General features: G+C 26.5%; 1 protein-coding gene across 1 annotated transcript; it reads right to left on the reverse strand.

The window, feature by feature from the left end:
• Window positions 1-1,571: 1,571 nt before the first annotated feature.
• On the reverse strand, window positions 1,572-18,674 carry LOC145832180 (broad substrate specificity ATP-binding cassette transporter ABCG2-like). Its single transcript, XM_082939518.1, has 10 exons — window positions 18,622-18,674; window positions 17,000-17,114; window positions 16,455-16,607; window positions 15,325-15,482; window positions 13,889-14,040; window positions 8,127-8,300; window positions 3,923-4,077; window positions 3,444-3,533; window positions 1,971-2,107; window positions 1,572-1,740 (listed from the first exon to the last, which is right to left on the reverse strand). The coding sequence occupies exons 1-10, from the start codon at window positions 18,672-18,674 to the stop codon at window positions 1,572-1,574; spliced, it is 1,356 nt and encodes a 451-aa protein (XP_082795644.1).
• Window positions 18,675-22,628: the final 3,954 nt, after the last annotated feature.

The raw sequence follows: 22,628 nt of genomic DNA on the forward strand, positions 1-22,628 counted from the left end.
TATAATTTTTTTGATAAACTTTTAAAAATTTAAAATCATTTTTGATTTTATTATTTGTTAAATATTTATAGTTAAATATAGCTTTATTTATATGTTAATTAAAGTTAAAGAAATATTAAATAATTGTGGAACTATCGATGAAAGATACTTATAGACTAGTTGTTCAAATTAAGCTTGATTGACAGGTTGTTTAATTGTTGAATTAAGTTGTTTATTTTTAACTTGAATCACTTTGTAAGTTTCATAGAACAAATAAATTTTCCTAAATTTGGCTAATAAAAGCTTTGGAGGTTTTTTATAGATTAATAATTTAATATTAAATTTTAGCATTAAGTATCAAAATTCTCTTTAATAATTTGTCTAAGAATATAATGTGGTTCGTAGTTTCGTTTTAGTTTAATGTAGTATTATCATTTTTTATAAGTTTTAGGTGTATATTTATCATTTAATAAATAAAGCTGATGGTTTGCAAGTTTAATTTTAGCTATGTTTTAAATTTCTTTCAATTATTATAGTTTGAGTTATTTATAATATGCTTAAACAACACTAATAATGCTTTATTTTGATTTTGAGTTGAAATTTAGTTATCAAACGTTTTATGTGGTATTCAATGAATTTTTATTAGCTTAAACAAGGTTTGGTTTAAATTTTTATTGAATTATAAATTGTTCTGTTTTATAATGTTTATGTTTTATTTTATAAGTTAAAATTAAATAATAATCGAAATTGATACTACAGCTAAAAACAAAGCTCTCCAATAAAACAACTAACAAAATTAATATACAACGCTTTCATCATTTCACTTTTTTATCTAAAAAATTATAATGATTTTTTTACAGGATGTTTTTGCCAAAATTATCCAATTCCTAGTCATTCCAGGATTCCAAAATATTTTTTTTTAAATGAAGTTAGTATTATTTTATTTAACCTTTAAAAAACTTAAAAAAAACTTTTTTCTATAACCGTAATATGAAAGCAATCTGAAAGTTTTTTCATGCTTAATTATAGTAATTAGTGAATATTGAATTAAAAACTAATTCAAGTATTTAAATATATTAAAGTTTAGATTTTGGAGATACAAAACATGTAAAAAAATCATTCATAAATTAAAAACATATATAAAGTTATTTAAATTACTCAAATAGAAATAAATATTACGGTAATTTTTTACCTTTCGTTTTAGGAAAATTTTTATTAATTTGTTTTTGATATTAAAAAACAAATGACAGTCTTAAACTTTACTGTTTGCAACGATAAACATTATAAATACAATTATAAAACAACACTGTATGTAGCACTAACTATTTTTTTGCTTGAGTAATTAGAGTAGTTTCTAGTTTTAACAGTTTATACGTTCTGTGACTATAAAGCAGGCACTTAAAATATAATAAAGGATTGTTATTTTGAGTGATACCAGTCATTTTAATTTCTTTTATAATTGTTTTTGTTTTTTATCTAATTTTTTAATCTTTTAGATAAAGTAAAAAAAAAACCAAATAGATAGCTATCTTTAATTTTATTAATACACTAATTTACAATAAATAGTTTCATTAGTTTTTCTAAATTTTCCATCATCTGTAAACTTTGGTGCGAGCAAGTCTCATGTACGTCATAAACACAAACACAACGCTGACGGAAAACACTATTGTGACGTAATAATACACCAAATTTCCGTCCACCGAGATCCCGTCGCCGATGTCGAGCTGCGATTGGAGGAAACACTCGCCCGTCGTGCGAACGCTGAAATTTGATTGGATGATGGAAAGAAAATAAAAAATAATGATTAGCAGTGATCTGTTAATTAATATTTCAAAAAAGTTATAAAAAAAAATATATTTCTTACAATTTTACTAATATAAAATAAAATTACCGTAAAGATCGAATAATAAATTATAAAAAATATTAATAGGTAAAAAAAATGTTACAACTTTACTATATTAGTTAACTTTGTCTTTTTTATCAAAACACACCAGGTCATTCCGTTTTGCTGGAATATTTCAGTACAGTGTAGATTGTGCGTGACAACTGGACTTCTTTTCGATGGTAACTGGTTGGGATCCACGCACTCGCTGAAAGAACTTTTGGTGAATTCGTTGATTGCGAGCGCCTGAAAATTTCAGAATATGGAATTAAGTATACTGTAAATTTGAAAACGGGTCAAAATTTCACGAGGTTACTAAATTGCCGAAGATACTTTTGCATGAAGACATATTTGCACGAGGGGACTAAACTGCAGGAAGAAATAAAATTTAACGAAGACAAAATTTCACTAAGGGTCATTTTTGCACGAGAGTAAAAAATACTAAAAGACAATTAAAAAAAAAGAACTACTGACCGAGGGTAAGGGTTAGGGGTAACAGTGATAGTAAAAATAAAATAAAGAAACAACTAATAAAAAAAAAAAAGTTAATAAAAATTCATTTTTAAAAAAAATTAAGTTACCAACCGAGGGTAAGAGTTAAGGGTAACCATTCTAGCAATATAAAATTATTAAAAGAATGAAAAAAATTTTCTATAAAAAAAAAGTTACCGACCGAGGGTAAGGGTCAGGGGTAACAGTGATAGTATAAAAAAAAATCAATCAAAAAAAAATAAAAATTAATAAAAATATTACAAGTAAAATGAATAAATCAGACCGTGCAAAAATGTCTCCGTGCAAAATTGCCTGCTCGTGCAAAAAATGTCTTCATGCAAAACTGTCTTCATGCAATGTTGTCCCTTCGTGCAAAAGTGTCTTTGTGCATATTTGTGCCCTCGTGCAATTTCGATCGATAGTGCAAATTTGATAGCTACCTATAAATTTAAATGTAAATTGTGAAACTGTAAACTTTAAGGTTACCCAGTCTTTACAGAGTGCACTTGTGCACAGTAGTGTGCAAAGAAATTATTTAAATGTCCACAAAAAAATTGATTTTTTTATAGTCTAAAGTGCACAGAAGTTAAAAAGATTGAAGACTATTGCTCTAAAGTACTAATCTATCTTTAAAACTTTTATTTTGTTTTTTAGCTTTTCTTAATTCAACCAAAAAAAGGTGCAATTTCATTGCAACGTTTGTAAAACAGAAAGCTGGTTATAATATGCTATTTTCTGCGTTAGAGCAGTTTAATTTTTACAATTAAAGTCGTGTACATTAAAGTTTAATCTATTTATTTTAGTAAATAAATAGTGTCTTCTGTTTCCTGGATAAATGGGGTGATTACTTTTTTAATTTGGGCGAAGGACACGACTATAAAAATGAGTTCTGCAAACCCTGTTTCAAATAGTACTGCACTTCTAATTAAAAAAAAAACTTTGAAAGTTAAAGCTAAACTTTTAGAAAAGTTTTAAAATTTGGAACAACTTAACAGTATTAATGTCTTTAAACGATTAAAAATATTCTGCTAAAAAGTAAAATTGGAGAATGTTAAAAACACTACTGACTTTAAAAAACCCTGTGACTTACTTTGAAGGCGTATTTGGCGATACTGATGTGTTGTAACCATGACAACCAAGCTGGCACGCTGTCCAGATTCACAAGAAACCCCGCGAACATCTGTTTAAAAATGTGTTATGTTTTATAACTTTGTTTGTAATTTAAGAGAAACTTTATATATAAGATAAATATTTCTGAAACATTGCATCTGAAAACGTAGTCGTTTTACTATACTTTAACTGAGCGTACATACAGTGTAGATATACTATCAAAATGCACCCGATCAAAATATAACCGCGTTCAAAATCCACCCGATTTTTTTATATTTTTTTATTAAATAATTTATTTTATATATTTTTTCAATTCTTTTAGATTATTTATTTTTCATTTTTATTATTACTATTACCCCTAGCCCTTACCCTCGATCGGTAAGCGGATCTTGAATTTGACTGGGTGGATTTTAATCGGATGGACTATGAACGTGTCTCATAGTGTAATGGTAAACTGACCACATTGAACGCGTACCACAGCCTGACGACGTTGCTCACAGCCAGGAACGACGACAAGTAGGTGGTGATGAAAACTGTCACGCCGAGCGCGCAACACGCCACCGACATCAGGATGGACAGGAACTTCACGAATTCCGAGATTCCAATTTTGAACCCTGAAACGTGCAAGACGTAGAATTTTGAAGGAGTAAATAACAATTGTAAGCTATATTAACACACGCACATTAGTCTTTGCTTTTAATTCTAGTGTGTAATTCTTGAATGTAGTGGTAAAAAATGTTAGAATATTACAATTTACAAAGTTTATACTTACCCTGTACTTGTTAAAGCAAGTTTTTCAAACTTATTCTAAAAAACGATTTTGTTTGAAAAATTTTTAAAAATAGTCGCACTCGTTATTCGATACCGCCTCTTAACTAGTTGATTACACGTTTATACTTTTGCCTTACTAGTTATTACCCCCTGATAGAGAAAATTTATCAGATACCGCAGTACCACATACTTTAGGAAACTCTGTTTTTAACGCTTAACCGTTTTTTACTAGAAAAAAATTAACTTTTTTGTTTCAAACTTTACCTCAGGTAAAGTATTGACAAACAAGCTGAAATTTATAAAGTAGCAAGCTTAATAGTAAAATTATAAGAAAACTTTATAATATTCGCTTAACTGGTGATTGTCTCCCAACTTACCAAAATCGCCAAAAGAAGGCGATACCGCCTCTAGTGGAAAAACCCATCAGAGTCAATGTTTGTAAAAAAAAAGACTATTATCTTCGTAATTAATGCAAAAACAAAATACGTAAAGAAGAAAATAAAAAACTGCTTTAAAGTTTTAAATAAAAAAACACTATATAAATGTATATGCTAATAACGAAAATAGTTTAGAAAAAAAAAGTAGTGTGATACAGGTCTACTGATAAAGACAAATTATGTATTAAACAAGAATTTTTTTTTTAATCAGCTTTTTTTAATCATTGACAAGAACTTTATTCAACTACTAAAAATTAACTTAGTTATGACGTAACAACCTACCTACCATCCAGTACGTCACACCTGAGCATAATAGCGGTCCGAGAGAATGGAAGGGAATTAAATTGACCAGAAGTTTAGATATAAAATAGGCACTTACCCTGTAGTAGCCCAAAGCATGTTCGTGTCTTAAGTAAATTGAAGTCATTAAAATACTACATAGAATGAAAAAGTATTAGTTTTTTTTTTAAAAACTGCCTAAAATGTTTTATCGGTTTCATTTAAAACTTGAAATGTTAACCATAAAAGTGTTAGCTCGAAATTAGTTTATTATTTTTTTGCATTCATTCTAATAATAAAAATGTCTTAAACATTGTGGTAATGTGAAAAACTAGTAATTTAAATACAAATTACATTAAAAACAAAATTTTAAATGTACTTTATAGTGAAAAAGCTTAACATAATGTTAAGCTATTTTTTTAGTTTTTCAATTTTTAAATCTTATCTTATAGAAATTTTCATAGAAATTTATTTTAAAGCTCGAACTAGTTCTTTTTTTTTTATATTTGTCTTATGCTTTACTTTGTAAAGATAAAACCTTAAACAATCAGTTTTAGAAAATTGACTTAATAAAATATTTGACTTTTTATTGTAGTAGCTGAAAACTCACACAAAAAGTCTTTTTTCTTTATGAAAGACTTCCATGACGCTAGGCGAGCCAAAAAATAAATAGAGAACAAAATTAAACAAAACTCCGATCCTGTTCAAATTAAAATAATTGTAGTAATTTTTACCACTTAAAAAAGCATATACATTTGTTTCTAAAATTCATAATTTATTTGAAAACTTAAAAACATTAAAAAATTCTAAAATTTTAATAAAAAGCTAGACGAACAATATCCCTTAAAAATATAAAATAATGAAATTTCTATCATTCTTAAGTATAAACACAGATATAAATAGAAAATTGACTCACCTATTTTGCAAATCTGGGACTATTTTGTGTCCTAGTTGGAAGAATAAAATACCGTAAAAGAACCCACTTAAAATATTCAATCCTATCTGAAGTTTGTATTATGGTTATAGTTTGTTCAAGACTTTACATTTTTACTCTAATGAATTTGTAATTTTACTAAAACAAAATATATAAGTAGAATAAAAAAGTTAAAAAAACAAAATACAGTATCATTTTTACTCAGAATAACTTGTCATGACAATAAATAAATGGTGTTTTAGATGTAAAAATTGCTTTTAGTTGTTTTACATTGGTAAAGATACACACAAATTTGAAAAATTTGTTTTATTAAAAGCGTAACTAAAATATTAAAAATTGGTTTTTAAAAACCTGTTTTTTTAAACAAACTTTATTAACTTTAATGATTTTACCAAAATTGACATAATGCAAATAAAGTTTATTTACAGTTTTGATTATGGTTAGTATTTTGAACAAAATTAACAACATAAAGTAGCTATTTAAGATATATTTTCAAGATATCTCTCATACAAAAGTATTATGTATTTTTTATAATATTATACTATCATACTTGTAAAGTAAAATGTTGTTAGGTTGTTTTTAATGGTTTTCTATTATAAAGTATAAACGAATAACCATAATGACCATCAAAAGTTTCAAAACTAAAAATAGTAAAAAATTCTTTTTTGTATAATTTATTTCTTTAGTTTTATTTAGCGTATTCATAATAAATAACTACCATCACTAACATGATAAAATTTAAGATCTTTAAAACTATAAAAATGAATATTTTAAATATTCATAATTAGTTAGAATCCACTTGTTAAAAAACTTCATGCATAAACAGAAAAAAAAAAGTTTAAAACACAAAAAAAATTAGTTGTTTAAGAGTTTTTAAATGATATTCAACGATCATCTATCTAGACAAGATACAAAAAATACTATTTCTTCAGTTATAAACTAATAAAACAATCAACAGAACTTTAAATATAAGTTTTAGATGACATTATTAGCTGAAATACTTTTCATTTTTAGATAAACGTACGTTAATAAACAGACGAGTTCGATTCCTGACCAGACTGAGAAAATCCCTTTTAAAAAGAACCTTCAGTTGATGACGAAACGGATTGACGTCATCATCTGAGTGCAATAAGTTCTCATCTATCTGCCCTGCAACTATTCAGTGTTCGACTTTATAAACATTAATTTTGCATGACATGAGCATACAAAACAAGTTAAATATAAAACTGAAACAAAACAAGTTAAATGTAAAACTGAAACAAAACAAGTTAAATGTAAAACTGAAACAAAACAAGTTAAGTACAAAACTGTAACAAATATTTAAAATTTAAATATTAAACAAGTTAGTTAAAAAGAAGTTTTGTTGTAAAATGTTAGTTTTTGGAAAAATTTAGTTTTTTTTTAAGGTTTCAACAACAATATATAAAGCCTATTGATATAAAGAATAATTTGACTTTATATCTAAATAACAAAAAAGTTGCCTAATTCAGTCTTCTTATAGTTTCTAATTCTTTTTTGTTTTATGTTTATTGACAATATTACAAAATATTTTTAATTTTTTTCTTTTTTAAAATGCATTGCTACTGTTTAAACTAATTTTAGAAGAAAATTTTACTTTCAACTTAAGTTAAAAAACATTTAAATTATTAATAAGGTAATTGGGCTTAAAAAATTTCGTTAATTTTGAAAGCATAAAAGAAATTTACGAAAAGTAGTTTATAGTAAAATAAAAGTTCGACCAATTGGGCTTAAAAAATTTCGTTAATTTTGAAAGCATAAAAGAAATTTACGAAAAGTAGTTTATAGTAAAATAAAAGTTCGACCAATTAAAACTATAAGAAATAATGCTAGTTCTCTTTAAAAAATTATTGGCGAGAGTTCTTGAACAACTTTAACTCTATAATTTGTTGTCAAAATGTCTAAATCAAAAAATTTGGGTCAACAAAAAAATAACTAGTGCTATGGAACTGTTTCTTTAATTGTCAATCTATAACTTAAATTGTAATTTACTTTTAAAGTTCTTACATAAAGAAAAAACTAGGTCATGTTTTGTAAGTTTTAAACTTTAAAAAGTTAGATTAAATAGTATTATTGTAGAATTTTGTAGTAGGTTTGTGTAGTTTATCATAAATAGCTTAGCCAAAAAACGGCATTTGTTCTATACACTTTTTAAAAAAACTTTTAAAGTTTGTTACAAACTAACTTTTAAAAACAGCTTCAAATTCTTTTTCAATTTTTTTGCCTGCATCCGAACTCAAATACTTTTCGTTCAACGTGCTGGCTATTTCACAAAGCTCCTCATCGGTTTTACTCTTCTGTTCAATTTTGTCGATTGTGACGTCATATTTGGAAGCGTCACCGTTGACGATGTCAAGAAAGAAGTCGGCTGGATTGTTGTGTTCCTCGCATCGGTACCCTATCACATAATAATAATATATATATACTGTTATTGTACAAGCTGTTGTTGTAAATAGTTTCAATTGTCTATTTTTTTTTTTTTGGAAAGGGTCACTTTTGCACGAACATCACTTTTGCACGAAGACAATTTTGCACGAGGGGACACTTTTGCACGAACATTTCTTTTGCACGAAGGGTCACTTTTGCACGAGGGGACACTTTTGCACGGCGACTCTTTATCACGAGCGACACTTTTGCACGAACGTCACTTTTGCACGAGGGGAAACTTTTGCACGGCAATTCTTTTGCACGAGCGACACTTTAGCACGATGAGACATTTTTGCTCAGAGTCACTTTTGCACGGTGTAACTTTTGCACGCAGGGTAAATTTTGCACGACTAAAATAATTACTTAAAATAATTAATTTTAGGTTACTAAATTTCGATCACTAAGTACTTAACTTATACAATGTTTACTCAGAATTATGAAAGTTTGAAGATAAAAATACAAACAGTGACACACTGGCAAATTTGAAGACAAATAAATCATATCTTACTTTAACAGCGCATTGGTTAAATGAAATCTATGAGTACATATACCGAGCTTTGCACTGTAAGGGAATAGAATGTTATCACACTGGCTTTTACATTTGTGAAAGCATAAAGGAGATGTTTGAAAATTGTGGTATTAATATGAATCGCATTCACGTTTTTCCGCGCAACAATGCATTTAACATGAAGTCCGGTATGTTATTATTAGAATCCTCTTCAGCACCTTTTTTCATTCACATGCTTAAACTAACAATTAAAGATTCGCTGTTTTCAGAAAGTAACATAAATGTATACTTAAAGCTCGTCAAACTATTGGCCACTTCAACCTTTCTTCTACAGCATGCTAGAAATTTAAAAATCCAGGTCACTTTAGGTTCGACAGTGTCAATGCAAATAGTCTTGTTACTTTTAAAAATGTTTAAACAAGATGGAACTCAACTTACCTAATGCTGAAAAAATTAGAAAAATTAAAAACAGGTGTCCAGAACTACATTGCTAACAACAAATTAAAAGCCGAAAATATTCTTAAAGCCGATGAATGGAAAATTGTTAGCCTTATAAATGAGCTGCTCGAACCTTTTATATAGTTACGCAGAACAACGCGTTGCTGTCAAGTGTAATGCCGCATGCAGCAAACTAAAAAAAAATTAAATCATAAAGCTAATAGTCCACCAGGTCTAGATCAAAGTAGTTGTACAACCTTGGCACAAAATATAGAAGAGGATTTCGAAAGAAGGTTTTATACTAATAATAACAACACACGAATAAACGACTTCATGATAAAGACTTGTTTTCACTCTCAACAACTGTTGATCCACGGTGTCGACTTAAATTTTTCCCTACTTATCTCAAACAGAAGGTTATAAGGCTACTGAAATCACAGGTAAAAAGTCATAGTTGTCGTGAGACTAGTCAAAGTAGTCAAGTTCCTCCAGTATTGCCTAATAAACCTAAAATACCTACAAATGATATTGCCAAAAGTTTTTTTTTTCTATTTTACATTTAAATCAGAACGAAATGCAAATACTCACGAAAACAAGCAACAAGATTCAGTTGGTTAGGAAATTGAGACAGAAATTAAGGAATTTTTAGCTGACAAAAATTTATCTGCTGAAGAAATTAAAGAAGCTGAAGTCTTGTTTTCTTGGAAATCAAATAAGAAATGATACAGACATTTTGCTAGGGTTGTAAGAAGGTATCTTTCGGCACCACCATCTTCTGTTTATTCTGAAACGTTATTTTCAGAAGCTGGTAACTTGTACGAACAAGAGCGGAATCAATTGCTTCGAAAACCAGCAAAAAACCTTTTTTTTTTCTTCATCGCAACTTGAAAAACAAGAATAGGTTTATTTGTAGTTTGATGGCGTTAATACGAGTAGATGTTATTTACTAAACTAAATACTTTTGTATACGTAAACAGTTGCTAAAGAAGTTATTGTAAGTAGTAGTCTAATGTAAAGCCTTTCATAAAAATTTTTTGTTATTTTTTAAAGCATTTTAACATTTAAATTAATTTTCTTTTACGTCATACAAGTACAAAATTCAAAGTTAGTCGTATAAGTAGCTTGGTATTTAACATTTAAACTGAGATTTCGTATAAATAGATTTTTTGTTTTTGAAGCAACAATCTTTTTCCTAGTGTTCGAATAAAACATTTAGACCAGGGGTCGGCAGGCAGTTTGTGGTCGCGGGCCAAATTTCAAGTTTACAAAGTCTTCGCGGGCCGCAGTTTTAGTTTTAGTGACATTTGAATAATCTTTTGGTTTTAGTTTTAGTCACACTAGAGAAAAGTTTTACTTTTATTCACGTTATCATTTTAAATAACTTTTAGCTATACATAGAATGACTATTTAAATTAAATAAAATTAGAATAAAATTTACATTGTCTAATATACTTAAGTTTTAATAGACTATGTACTTTCATAAGCACTTACTTAATTAAATTTAATACTTTTAAAATTTTAAATACAATTTAACTCTCTATAAAAACCAAACTTGAAAGACAATTTATTTGTTACTTTTATATATTTGTTATATTATCAACCCCTTTTTTCATATTTCTAAAAATATTAACTTCAAAAAAAAAAGGTTTTGCGTGTTAAATAGTTTACATTCATTAAAAATTTAGTAACTAGTTAATTTAATAAAATTAATGCCTGTTTGTATTATAGAAAGCTAGAACAAATTCTTTAAGATAATTAATTCTCGAATACTTAAATAAAATATCTTATTAGTAACTAGTCTTTTACATGGTTGTCTTTTAAAAAGCAAAAATGTCCGAGTTGTATCAAACCAGCCTAAGTTCATTAAAAGTTTAAAAAGCTAGTAAATCGTTGTAAATCAAGCTTAAGTACCTAGTATAATAAAAATATCATCATCATTAAAAAGTACACAAAGTGTTGAAAAAACAAGAAAAAACTACAATAAGTAAACTATACTACAGTCATAAAAACTATTCTGGGAATTCTAAGATTTGTTTCAAGTGTTTGAAATAAAAGTTTCACTCACATCTGAGTTTTCAAGCTTTTAAAATAGCCTGTTTGTGTAGAAACCCAGTTAAAACAAAGTTTACAACATAAAGAAATAACGAAACTTATTAACAGTAAACAAATTACATGCCAAAAAAATATAAGTCAGCTAAAATGGACAATTAACTTTCTTAAACATTTTTAACAAAAATATAAGACTTAATTGAGTCATTAGAAAAGAGAAAAATCTCTTTTTTATTAAGCATTAAAGCAGTTCTTTATCTGCAATAAGAATTAAAAAATATTAGTTGTAAAATAAATAGCGAGCAACAAAAAAAAACGTTAGTTAGGAGTTATTGCGAGAAACGATAAAAAACAAATCACCAAAGTCAGTTCCAACAAAGCACATGATTATCTTCAGTAACTACAGAATTATCAGAAAAAAGTTGTTAAGGCAAGTTATAAAGAAGCAAAATTTATTATTAATAATGAGATACCGTTTATAATTGAAAACTTTTTTAAAGAATTTTTGTTGCCAGTAATGAAAAACTTTTGCTTATTTCTTCAATGACAACAAAAAGTCCTATTTAGGAAATGCATTAAGGTTATAAAGTCACATAAACCAAATTATGACTTTAATCAATATGTTAAGATGAGAGCACTGATAGAAAAACTATTGCTCATCTGAGAATTTTTATTAGAGATGTTTTTTTTAACTTTTACACTTACACAACAATCTTACACAACAATCAACAATTTTTTAGCACAACAATCGGTGAAATTTTACAAGTAAAGGTGCAATGCACCAAAAGTTTTTAGAAGTACAATTCCTTCTTTTATTTTTAGTATAAAGTTTAATTAAATTTTAAAAAGTGTCTTATAAAGTATATCAAAATTAAAAAACACTGTTAAGCTACTTTAGTATATTTTTTAATAAAGAAATGTTTATTTGCTAAATTTTTTGTGTCAAATCGAAACTTCACTACTTTACATGTAAAAATTGTTGAAACTCCAGGCTTTTTCAAAAATTCTCAAATTCAAGTTTTTTTTTTCCAAAATTTTTAAGCATAAATTTTCAAGTTCAAAGCTTGAACTCGATATATTATAACATATATTATAACTGAAACTAACACTTTGGGTTGAGCAAAACTTACATCATAAGTTTAATTTGCCACTCTTTTAAGCAAAAAAGCCAGCCTGAATTAACAAAAACATTCCTGATATTTTAGTAAACAAAAAACAATTCTAGCCAAAAACTTATAAAATGACTTAGTTGGCCTGAGATTTAAAGTCTTCAAATAGTGATAGTCTAAGTGTGTGTCAATGTTTTTAAACTATCCATAAGTCTAGTTTATATTAAATAGGTAGCTCCAAAAAACAGCAAATGTGTGTATTGATATGCAAAGCATAAAAGTTAACTTAGTTTGACAAAATCAATGTTTGAAAAATGAAAATGTATACCTAACAAAAATTATATTAGTTTATGTCATATATATTGTTTTAATTGTGTCTGTACAAATTTAGATACTACATGTAGAAAAAACAAACTTAGAAAATTATGCATAAACTAAACTTAAACTAACTAAAGTATTTTATAAAAAGTGGCTTAAAATATCAGCATTTTTTTAAGTTGGTGTGCATATGAATTAGTTCAAGTGCAAAAAAAACTTCTAATAAATTAAAATGTGTCAAAACAAAACTTAAATAAACCTTTTTTTCTTATTACTATGTTATTTTAAATGTTTTTACAACATAACATTTACAAATAAAAAATATATAAAAGAAACTTAGGTATAGAAAATATTTGAAAGAATATCTAAGCTGTAAAGAAATGACACTTTAGTTAATTACTGTGCATTACTTTTGTACAAAACGGAAAACATTTGCATTTAGTTTATTTGATTAATAGGTATAATATAACTAACTTATCAAATTCAAGCACTCTTTTTTCAGATAATTACTTGCTGTTGTAAAATTGAAGTTATTATGAAACTCAGAAAAATATCCTGTTAGAATGCTAATCTGTCTTTTTCTTATTTCAAAATTAAAGTAGTAACTTCTTCTAATTAATTTTAAATGTTATACAGAGACTTAAAAACCAAACTAAACAAATTAAATCGAAATACCGAAAAAAATTTTACTTGAAATATATTTTTGCTCAGCGGGCCACTTTTACATGCTCGCGGGCCACAAAATTTTCTTTCGCGGGCCGCATTCCATTCAAAAAAATAACGTGCTCGCGGGCCGCAGATTTACCCTTCGCGGGCCGCAATTGGCCCGCGGGCCGCAGTTTGCCGACCCCTGATTTAGACAATAACATTGTATTGGTTTTAAGAAAAAAAATGTAATAAACAACATTACTATTTAAGGATATTATAATAAATCAATCATATAGGTTGCTCTCTGTTAAAACTGCATAAAACTTTAAACATTTAGGATTCGGATACAGAACCGGCCGGATCCTAAATTAAAAAAAAACGGAACCGGCCTGATCTTAAATAGTGGATCCGGTAAATCTTTAGATATAATTTACAATATCCTAATAAAATGTATTGCACTAATATTTATGAACAACTATTTTGTCTTACCTAGCGAAGTGAAATAGGTCAAGGCTTGCGTCTTTGGCCCATGGTAAACCATTCTACCTTTAGCCAGCAACGTCATCGTGTCGAACAAACTGAATATATAATATCTCGGCTGATGTATTGATAATATTATCGTTCTTCCTTGCTTCGATAAACTGGAAAAATTAATAGGTTAAAGTTATTGTAACAAAACCAATCGTTACATTTACTGTTTCGTTTTGATAAATCCTTTCAAAAGAGTTATAGAAAATGAGAAAAAGAAGCGTTAAGTATATTTGAGAGAATGAGTTTAAATCTTGGTTCGCAGACGCGAGACGCGGAAAGAACGCAAACAACAACGTGTTGACGACTGCGAAGTGTATGATGAACAATCGAAAAGGGCTTTGTTGTTTTTTGATGTGGATAGAAAACTTTATCGTCGAGTCTATTTCCTGTCCATGTCAACAAAATGTTTAGTATTTAGTAAATGTGCTAACTGGACTCTTTTTTTAGAAGTCATTGGTAAAATTTTTTCGTAGTTACATTTATTTCACTTATTTCACAATGTGCTTATTAATCTTGTATGTATATAAAAATCACGTGCACTAACAACCAGTTTGATAATATTATTTTAGGTAAATACTAGTATATTAAATTAAGCCGGCGTTCCATTTGAACGTTTAAAATACTTTAAATAACCATTATTAGTAGTATTATTTTAGAGCAGATTCATCATTAACCTTATCAAAACCCAACCAATCTATTATTGATGACGGTTACATCATGATATGAATGAAATTCGAACATTTGTACTTCAAATTAGTAACTTTAAGTAATAAACTACTTTTCACGGCAAACATTTACAGTCATACAAAATATTTTGTTATTAGTTACAATGAAGATGATACAAACACTAAAGGTTCTTTAAAACTAAAATTTTAGATGGCAATAATCTTCAAAAATAAAAACTAACATTTTTAGAAGAAAAACACGTTTGCGTAATGAAAGTTATCATTATATAAATCATGATACTAAATCCTAGTTTCCTTACGATTGAAGTCAGAAAGTTATCATATACTTGTAAAAAATTTTTTTATTTCTATTAATATGTAAATAAGATAAGTACTTAATGAAATAAAAAAAATCAAGAACCTTCTTTGTCATCGTTAAATCTATTTTTTAAAAGTCATTATTTTTATATTGCCGTAAAACTTATGTTACAAAATTTAATAAAAACAAACCTTAAAACTTTTTGTGTAAAGTATAAGCACTATCTCTAACAAATTGCTCACAAACTAATTATGACGTCATAACTGACTTGTGCGGTTTTAGACTAAAAGTAATACTTTTAATCAAAGAATATTTTATATCCTAAATAGTTATAAAAGATTTTAGTGTATATAAACTCTTCACATTACGTGTTTTAGTTCTAAGTAACCAGTTATGACGTAACAACTGACTCGTGCAGCAGCGTGATGACGTCAGAGGCGGTGGCGCTGTCCAGCCCGGTGGTCGGTTCGTCGAGGAAGATGATTGAAGGTCTCGTGATCAGCTCAACCGCGATGCACGCTCTCTTCATCTCCCCGCTGCTGATCCCCCGCAGGTTGTTGTCTCCCACCTTGGAGATTTTATGAATATAAATCAAATTTGTATACATGAATATCTATTTGTTTTCATTTGATTTTTATGAGTATAATACATAAATAATTTTTTTACATTTGTAAAAAAGGATGTTTATTTCATAGTTGTAGGGTTTCTGGGTTGTATTAAACGACAGGTTTAGACGCTTTTTATCAAAGCTCAAAATTAAAAAGTTAATATATTTTTGTGTTAGTTCTATAAAACTTCGTTTGTTTTATTTTGAAGTAAGTAAGTAAGTAAGATTTTTATTCAAAAATTGAAGTTTTTTAAGTTAACTAACATTTATGATATTTCTACAATGGCTCGTTTTCTTTAAATTTTCTATTTCAAACTTAATGTTGTTTTCATTAAAGTTTGGAGTAAAACAAACTGAGCTAAATTTAGTTTTAAATTTTCAACCTACATTTAACTTAATAATTATAAAATATAAATAAAAATTAGATTTAACTAAGTTTTTAACGCACTCTTCTTTTACACGTTTAGCTTTTTATTACAGTTTATTTTCTTAAATGATGTAGAAGTTTTAAAACAAACTATTGTGTCTGCGCAATAGAAAGTGCGATATCTTTGAGGATTAAATTTAATAAAATAGTATCAAAAAACTGTAAAAATTATATTAAATTATATTTCCATACTAAAAATGGTCTCTCGTAGCTTGTAGCCGCCAATTTTTTAACTTGATAAATAAATGAAGATATACATTTCTACCTTGTAACTGTGGATTTTCTAGTTTGTATTTGAGAAAAGGTGATCTTGGGATAATCTCAACATTTTCAATCGATACTTAAAACTTTATAAGTAGAACCATCAACACGTAAATTTTGAAATAATACGTTTTTTTATTTTTAGATAAAGTTCTATAGCATCAAACGTTGTAATTCAAAAAAGTTTTTAGCCTTTCAATAAAATATATTCAATTTTTTTTAGAAGTATTAATTTACAAACAAACTCTTGTGTCGGCGCAATGGCATATTGCCAGATCTTCGAGGACTTGATCGACCAGCTTCTTCTTCTGATCAACCGGAATTTTTTCGGATAACCGCAAGCTGGCGTAGAACATCAGGTTTTCCCTCACCGTCAGCGTTCCCATCAAGTTGTCATTCTGTTTGGAGGAATTTTGTCTTGATGGTGATTAGTTTTGATTGTGATTAGCAAAGCTTTTATTGTACAAAAGTATATACATAAGTTGAATTAGTTACATTTCTAATTCATATAAAATGAAATATTATCAGACGTAATACATATATGAATAAAAACATGTTTAAATAATTTTTAAAGCGTTTTTAGCTTTAAAATATTAGAATAAACCAGCCAGAACGTAGAGTATCAATCACATACAAATTCACTAATTTTTATTTGTTACCATGAATCCTTTATGATTAAAGTAACATTTTAATTTAAATACAATCTGCTTTTTGCAAAATAAAATTTTGTAGCATTTTAATAAAACAAAAACTCCTCAGTCTCTTTTAATAAACCAACAACTCAGCAAACCTGAACCACATACCCGCTAATTCTCTTAAAATTTTCAGGTAAAAAGTTTCCATTCATTTTCACCTCGCCGCTGACGTTTTCCAGGTTTTTACGGCCAGCTAAGACATCTAAAAGACTGTAAATAATAATTGTTAGTAAATTTAAGTCAAATTGTCTTAGTTAAGTATTTACACCGTTTGAGTATTGAGTTTTGTGAAGTTTTTGTCACATAATATTGTCACAAAGACGATGATAATTATATTAGAATTATTTTTTTATCACAGCTAAAACACACTGTTGGTACCAAACTTAAGTTAACTATAAATTTTAATTTTTGACTTTAAATTTAGTGTTATTTTACCATTAAGATTTTCTAGGCTAGGAAAACTAATAAACTGTAAATCGTAGTTATGATTTAAATTCAGAATAGAAAATTTTATAAAAAAAGTTATGAAAAAAAAAGAAACGGGTCAAAGTTGCACGAGGGTACAAAATTACACGAAGACAAATTTGCACCAAGGGTCAATTGTGCACAATTTACATTTTTGCACGAGACTAAATTTAACAGGAAAACAAAACAGAAAATAAAAACTTAAATATAAATTAGTAAAAATAGAAAACAAAAAAAGGTTACTGATCGAGGGTAAGGGTTAGGGATAACAGTGATAGTAAAAATAAAAATAAAAAGTAACTAATAAAAACTATTTTAAAATAAAAATAAAACAACTAATTAACAAAAAAAAATTCCGACAGAGGGTAAGGGTTAGGGATAAAAGTGATTTAAAATAAAAAAAAAATAAGCTACCGACCGAGGGTAAGGATTATGGGTAACAGTGGTAGTAGAAAACAGAAATAGATAAACAAATAAAAAATAAATAATAAGTACCGACCGAGAGTAAGGGTTAGGGTTAACAGTGAGAGGAAAAAAAAAGTTAAAATTAACAAAAATTTCTTAAAAAATGTTCAACCGGTGCAAAATTGTGCACTCGTGCAATTTTGTCCCCTCTCACAATTTTGTATCCTTGTACAAATTTGACAGCTACTTATAAAAATTACACCTACGTTATTTTACTTAATTTAGAAGCTAATATCAGCTAAAACTAATGCTTGTTCGAAATAACAATATTATATAACTTATATTATTTTTTATAACTGAAAACTAAACTTCTTTGTACAAACAAAACTTTATTTTTACTTAAATCAAAAAAAAAAAAACAGATTTGAAAATATAAGTTGCTTAAAAGTACAAACACGTCAGTCTTGAATCGTTTAACAAAACAATTTCTTATTAGAATGAATTATTCCTTATTAAACTTCTAACATCATTGAAATCTTAAGTTTGTAGTTATGTTTAAAATAAAAATCACTGTGGTTTGAACAATTTTAATCTTTGTACTAATTGTTTCATAAAAAAGAGCTTGAACGTAGAACCTACAATCACTAACAAATTTACCAACTTCAATTTGTAATCAGGATTCCTTGAAAAACAACCATTCAAACATAAAAGCTTTCGCAGTTGATGACGAAAAGTTTCAAAGTGAAGAGTAAACGTAATAATTCTTAAATTTAGCAGTTTAAGTAGCATTCGTTTTGCTCCCAAAATTATTTTTCATGAACTAAATGGTTGCGAAACACAAACTAACGAGGTTTTTCCCGATCCGGTCGGCCCTACGATGGCGTTCAATCCTGACTTCATTATTCCCCTGTATCAAAACAATTTCTTGTGAAAAGCTGAAAATTTACTACTAAAGATCTTGTGTGAAATCTTAAAGTTTAGTTTGTAGAGTTGTAGAGCAGTAAATATTTGAACACAATAAATTAAAGTTTTCACCTCAAATCTTTAAGCACGTGCTTTCCTTTCTTGTCACGCGATTGTTTGTCTAAAGTTTTTGTAAAGCTTAAAAACAAAACGTAAAATTAGTTCAATGCAGTATGTATTTTGGTAAAATTAATTTAAAAACGTTTTGCGTTAAATTTTATAATTCCGATTACCAAGCACATGCATATTGAAGTTTTTTTATTATTCTTTTAATTGGCAACACTTTTTATAATAAAAATCCAAGAAGTTTGTTAAATATAATGTATATATTAAATTTAAAAGTTAAAAGTAAGAAATAAAATCTTAGACTTTAATTTTTGACATATGCTAAGAAATATATAAAGTTATTATAATAACTCAAAATAATAAAACAACCTATGTAATTTTATTTGACAACGCTTACCTTTTACATAGTAGTTGATATTTTTGAAGCTCAAAATTAAGCTTTGTTGTACACTTAAGCTGAAAATATTTTACAGCTTAAAAAATTTTGAAAATGCACAATTAAGAAATTACTACTTTTTATTTAATTTTCATCATACTTTGCAATAAAAAACCTAAATTTAAATTTTACATAAGACTTAAGTAAATTTTGATATGTTTTGCTTGAGCAACTTTAAGAGAAGCTTATATCAATTCTAATAATTTTTTTTTAATTCTCAGTATTTTTATAACATACTAAAAATTCAAAAGTTTACCACAACAAAATGATAGTTTATTTACTTCTAACTTATTTAAAATTTTAGAATAATTATTGAAATCAAAAAAAAAATTAAATAGTTATCACAGCTACAACTAACTTGCAAATAGGATGCTTCATTCCTTTACTAGCAAATGAAAACGTTTTTAAATTTTATAATAACTAAACATTGTTTTTGAGTTTTTATAAACTTTTCAAGGAATGTAAAAAATTAGTTTAAAAGAGTAAAACACAAAATTTTTATATCTTAAACTTACTTATTTTTCTGAAGTATTTGATTTTATTTTGATAAAATGAAGAATTTAAACGTTTAAATCAATTTTTTAAATCAAATTTCAATTTTTAAAAATTTAAAAAAGGTTTGTATCAAAAATTAACAAAAATAAAAGTTTAAGCATGAATAATAAAAAAATTTCTACAAAACACGTATTACAATCTAAAAAATCAATAATTAAACAAATTTAGAATGACAACTATAAGTTCTCTGTAAATGTTTGAATTTTTTAACCTGAATTTCTAATATTCGAGAAAACATAATTTAATTTTTTTCCAACAAGTATCATTCTGTTCCAATTTCTTAAAATACTAAGCTTTCATCTGACTACTGCTAAGAAACTCTTTTTTATTTTACTCACTATCTACAACTAAATATAGTTAGATAAGTCAAATAAATTTCTTTTAACAACACTAAAGATTATAAGTTAAGCGTTTAATGCTAGTGCAGTTTTTTATTTAGTGCTAGGAACCAACGGAAATAAAAAATTAGTCATAAACTTTTGTACCCATTGTTTGTAGTTAAACTGTTGTTTGAGGTTTTGTTTTGTATTTCATTTTAGAAATTTTTTAAATAGTTTAATTTCACGATAGCTGATTGTTTTAAATACAAACGAATTAATAACCGCAATTTATAATTATTTATAAATAATTTATAATATTTATAAAATATACTACATCTAATTTACTAATTTACTGATAGTTTTTATGTGTTAAGTGATGCTTTATGCTTTTTAAGAAGTTATTACAAGTATACACATAATCATATGTTTTATCTATTTTTTACCTAGGTCAGGGTTAGTTAGTCATATTTGCGAAATTATGGTTTATAGACACATATACAGTAGTGGTCTTCATGGTGTACACTTTTAAATAGTAGCATTAACAGTGACGTGTAATGTTTCAGAACTTTCTACTTTCATAACATTATGCAAATGAGTATCGGCACAAGTATATGGCAGTTGTAGTAGAAAAATCAAATTATGACAAAGGTACTTGTAAAGATTCTTCAATCTATTATTATTTTGGTTTTATTTATTTGGTTATTTTATTGCTTGAGTCGTTATTATTTGAGATAAAGTTTTTATTTGTAATTTATTATTGTTTATGAGGAAATAAAATTATGTTTCAGTTTTAATAAGTTTTTTTTTTCGAGTATAGCTCACATATATCAAATTACAATAAATAAGATACTGTCTTTTTCGATTTTCAAATATTACTGTGATTATTAACTTTTGTTTAAACTAGATGTAAATTAAATATTTTTTTTACGCAGCTTCTTATAGTATCTTAGTAAAAGGTCCAAATAAGTATCACATAAATCAAGTTAAATTTAAGCTGTTATTGGTAAAAGAGTAAGTTACAATGAATATGTACCGAGTGAAATACAACGAGTATCTTTGTATAATAGGTTAAAAGCTCATATAAATTAATTATTCTTGTGTTACAACAAATAATAAATAAAAATTAATAAAAAAGGAAACCATAAACATAAAACTAAGTTCTAAAATATGTTTAAAACTAATAATGTTTTGAACTTTTTTTAGCATAGTTTCGTAAAACAAAAAAAATAAACATTTTTGTTAAAATGTAACTGTTTATAGGAACTTCTTCCTTTTAAATAATAACGTTAGAAATGCTGAATAGTTTTCAAAAACTTCATATTTTAAGAAAAATACTAATATCATCTAACAAAAAAATAACTTAATCTAAACAAGAAAATCTTTATTCTAAGTTACAATACCACTACAAACAGTTTTTAAACTTTTGTTTTTCTTATTTTGTTAAATACTTTGTTATTAGTTTGTAAACTGATATAATTAAATAAGCAGTTGTATTGGCCATTATAATCCAATTTATAAAATTTTGACTTTAATATGTCTGTTTTTTGAATGACATTTTTAAATTTTATGGTTCAGTTGCTTAAATAGTCTTTATATAATTTACAAATACCGTTTTTTAAACTATGAAAGCAACAATATTTACTAACATGTAGAGTCTTTGAAACTTTTACATTTAAGCATAATTTTAGAAATTCAGCAAATTTAATAAAAATTATTTAATCTTTTTATTAGATATTTAAGTTTTTATGTATTTAAGTATGTGCTTTTAACTTAGAAGTAAATTATTTTTTTTACGCAGCTTCTTATAGTATCTTTGTAAAAGGTCCAAATAAGTATCACATAAATCAAGTTAAATTTAAGCTATTATTGGTAATAAAATTATACTTTTTTATACTAACAATTTAATTATTTTTCTACTTTATATTCTACTTAATGCTTATTTTTGTTTTTTATAAGTTCGACTTCTGTCTTAATATTTATTAACAACAGCCTTATTTTTAAGTATTTTGTACAATTAAATAAACAAAACATAATTTTCTAGGTATAAGTAAGCAGTCATTTTTAATTTGATAAGCTTTATTAAGTATTAAAATACAAAAAATTTAAAATAATATTTTACAAAATTTTAACATTTAAATTTCTCTAAATTATATTAAAATTTAAGTTTTTGAAGCTTTTGTTTCGGAATTTGTTTTACACTTTCCAGAAACCTAATAAAATTACAACAATTCAAATGACATAATATTTGTGTTTTTCGAATATTTCAAATATTTAAAGACAAGTGCTGACTTAATCGGATCAAACTTACACTTTACATAATGCAGTAAATAAGTAGGTAAATTGTCTGTATATCTGCTTCGTGAAAAATAAATTGTTGTGAAACTTATTACATAACTGTTGGTTTCAAATGTAGTTAATGGTTTGCAATTCAAATGAAATTTTAGCAGTTTACTTTAATTTTAACCAAAACATTTTTGCATTTCAAAATTAACTAAACAATGTTTTGTAGTTTAT

This window comes from Thalia democratica, chromosome 3, assembly GCF_965202585.1.
Source record: "Thalia democratica chromosome 3, ktThaDemo2.hap1.1, whole genome shotgun sequence".
Classification (NCBI taxonomy): domain Eukaryota; kingdom Metazoa; phylum Chordata; class Thaliacea; order Salpida; family Salpidae; genus Thalia; species Thalia democratica.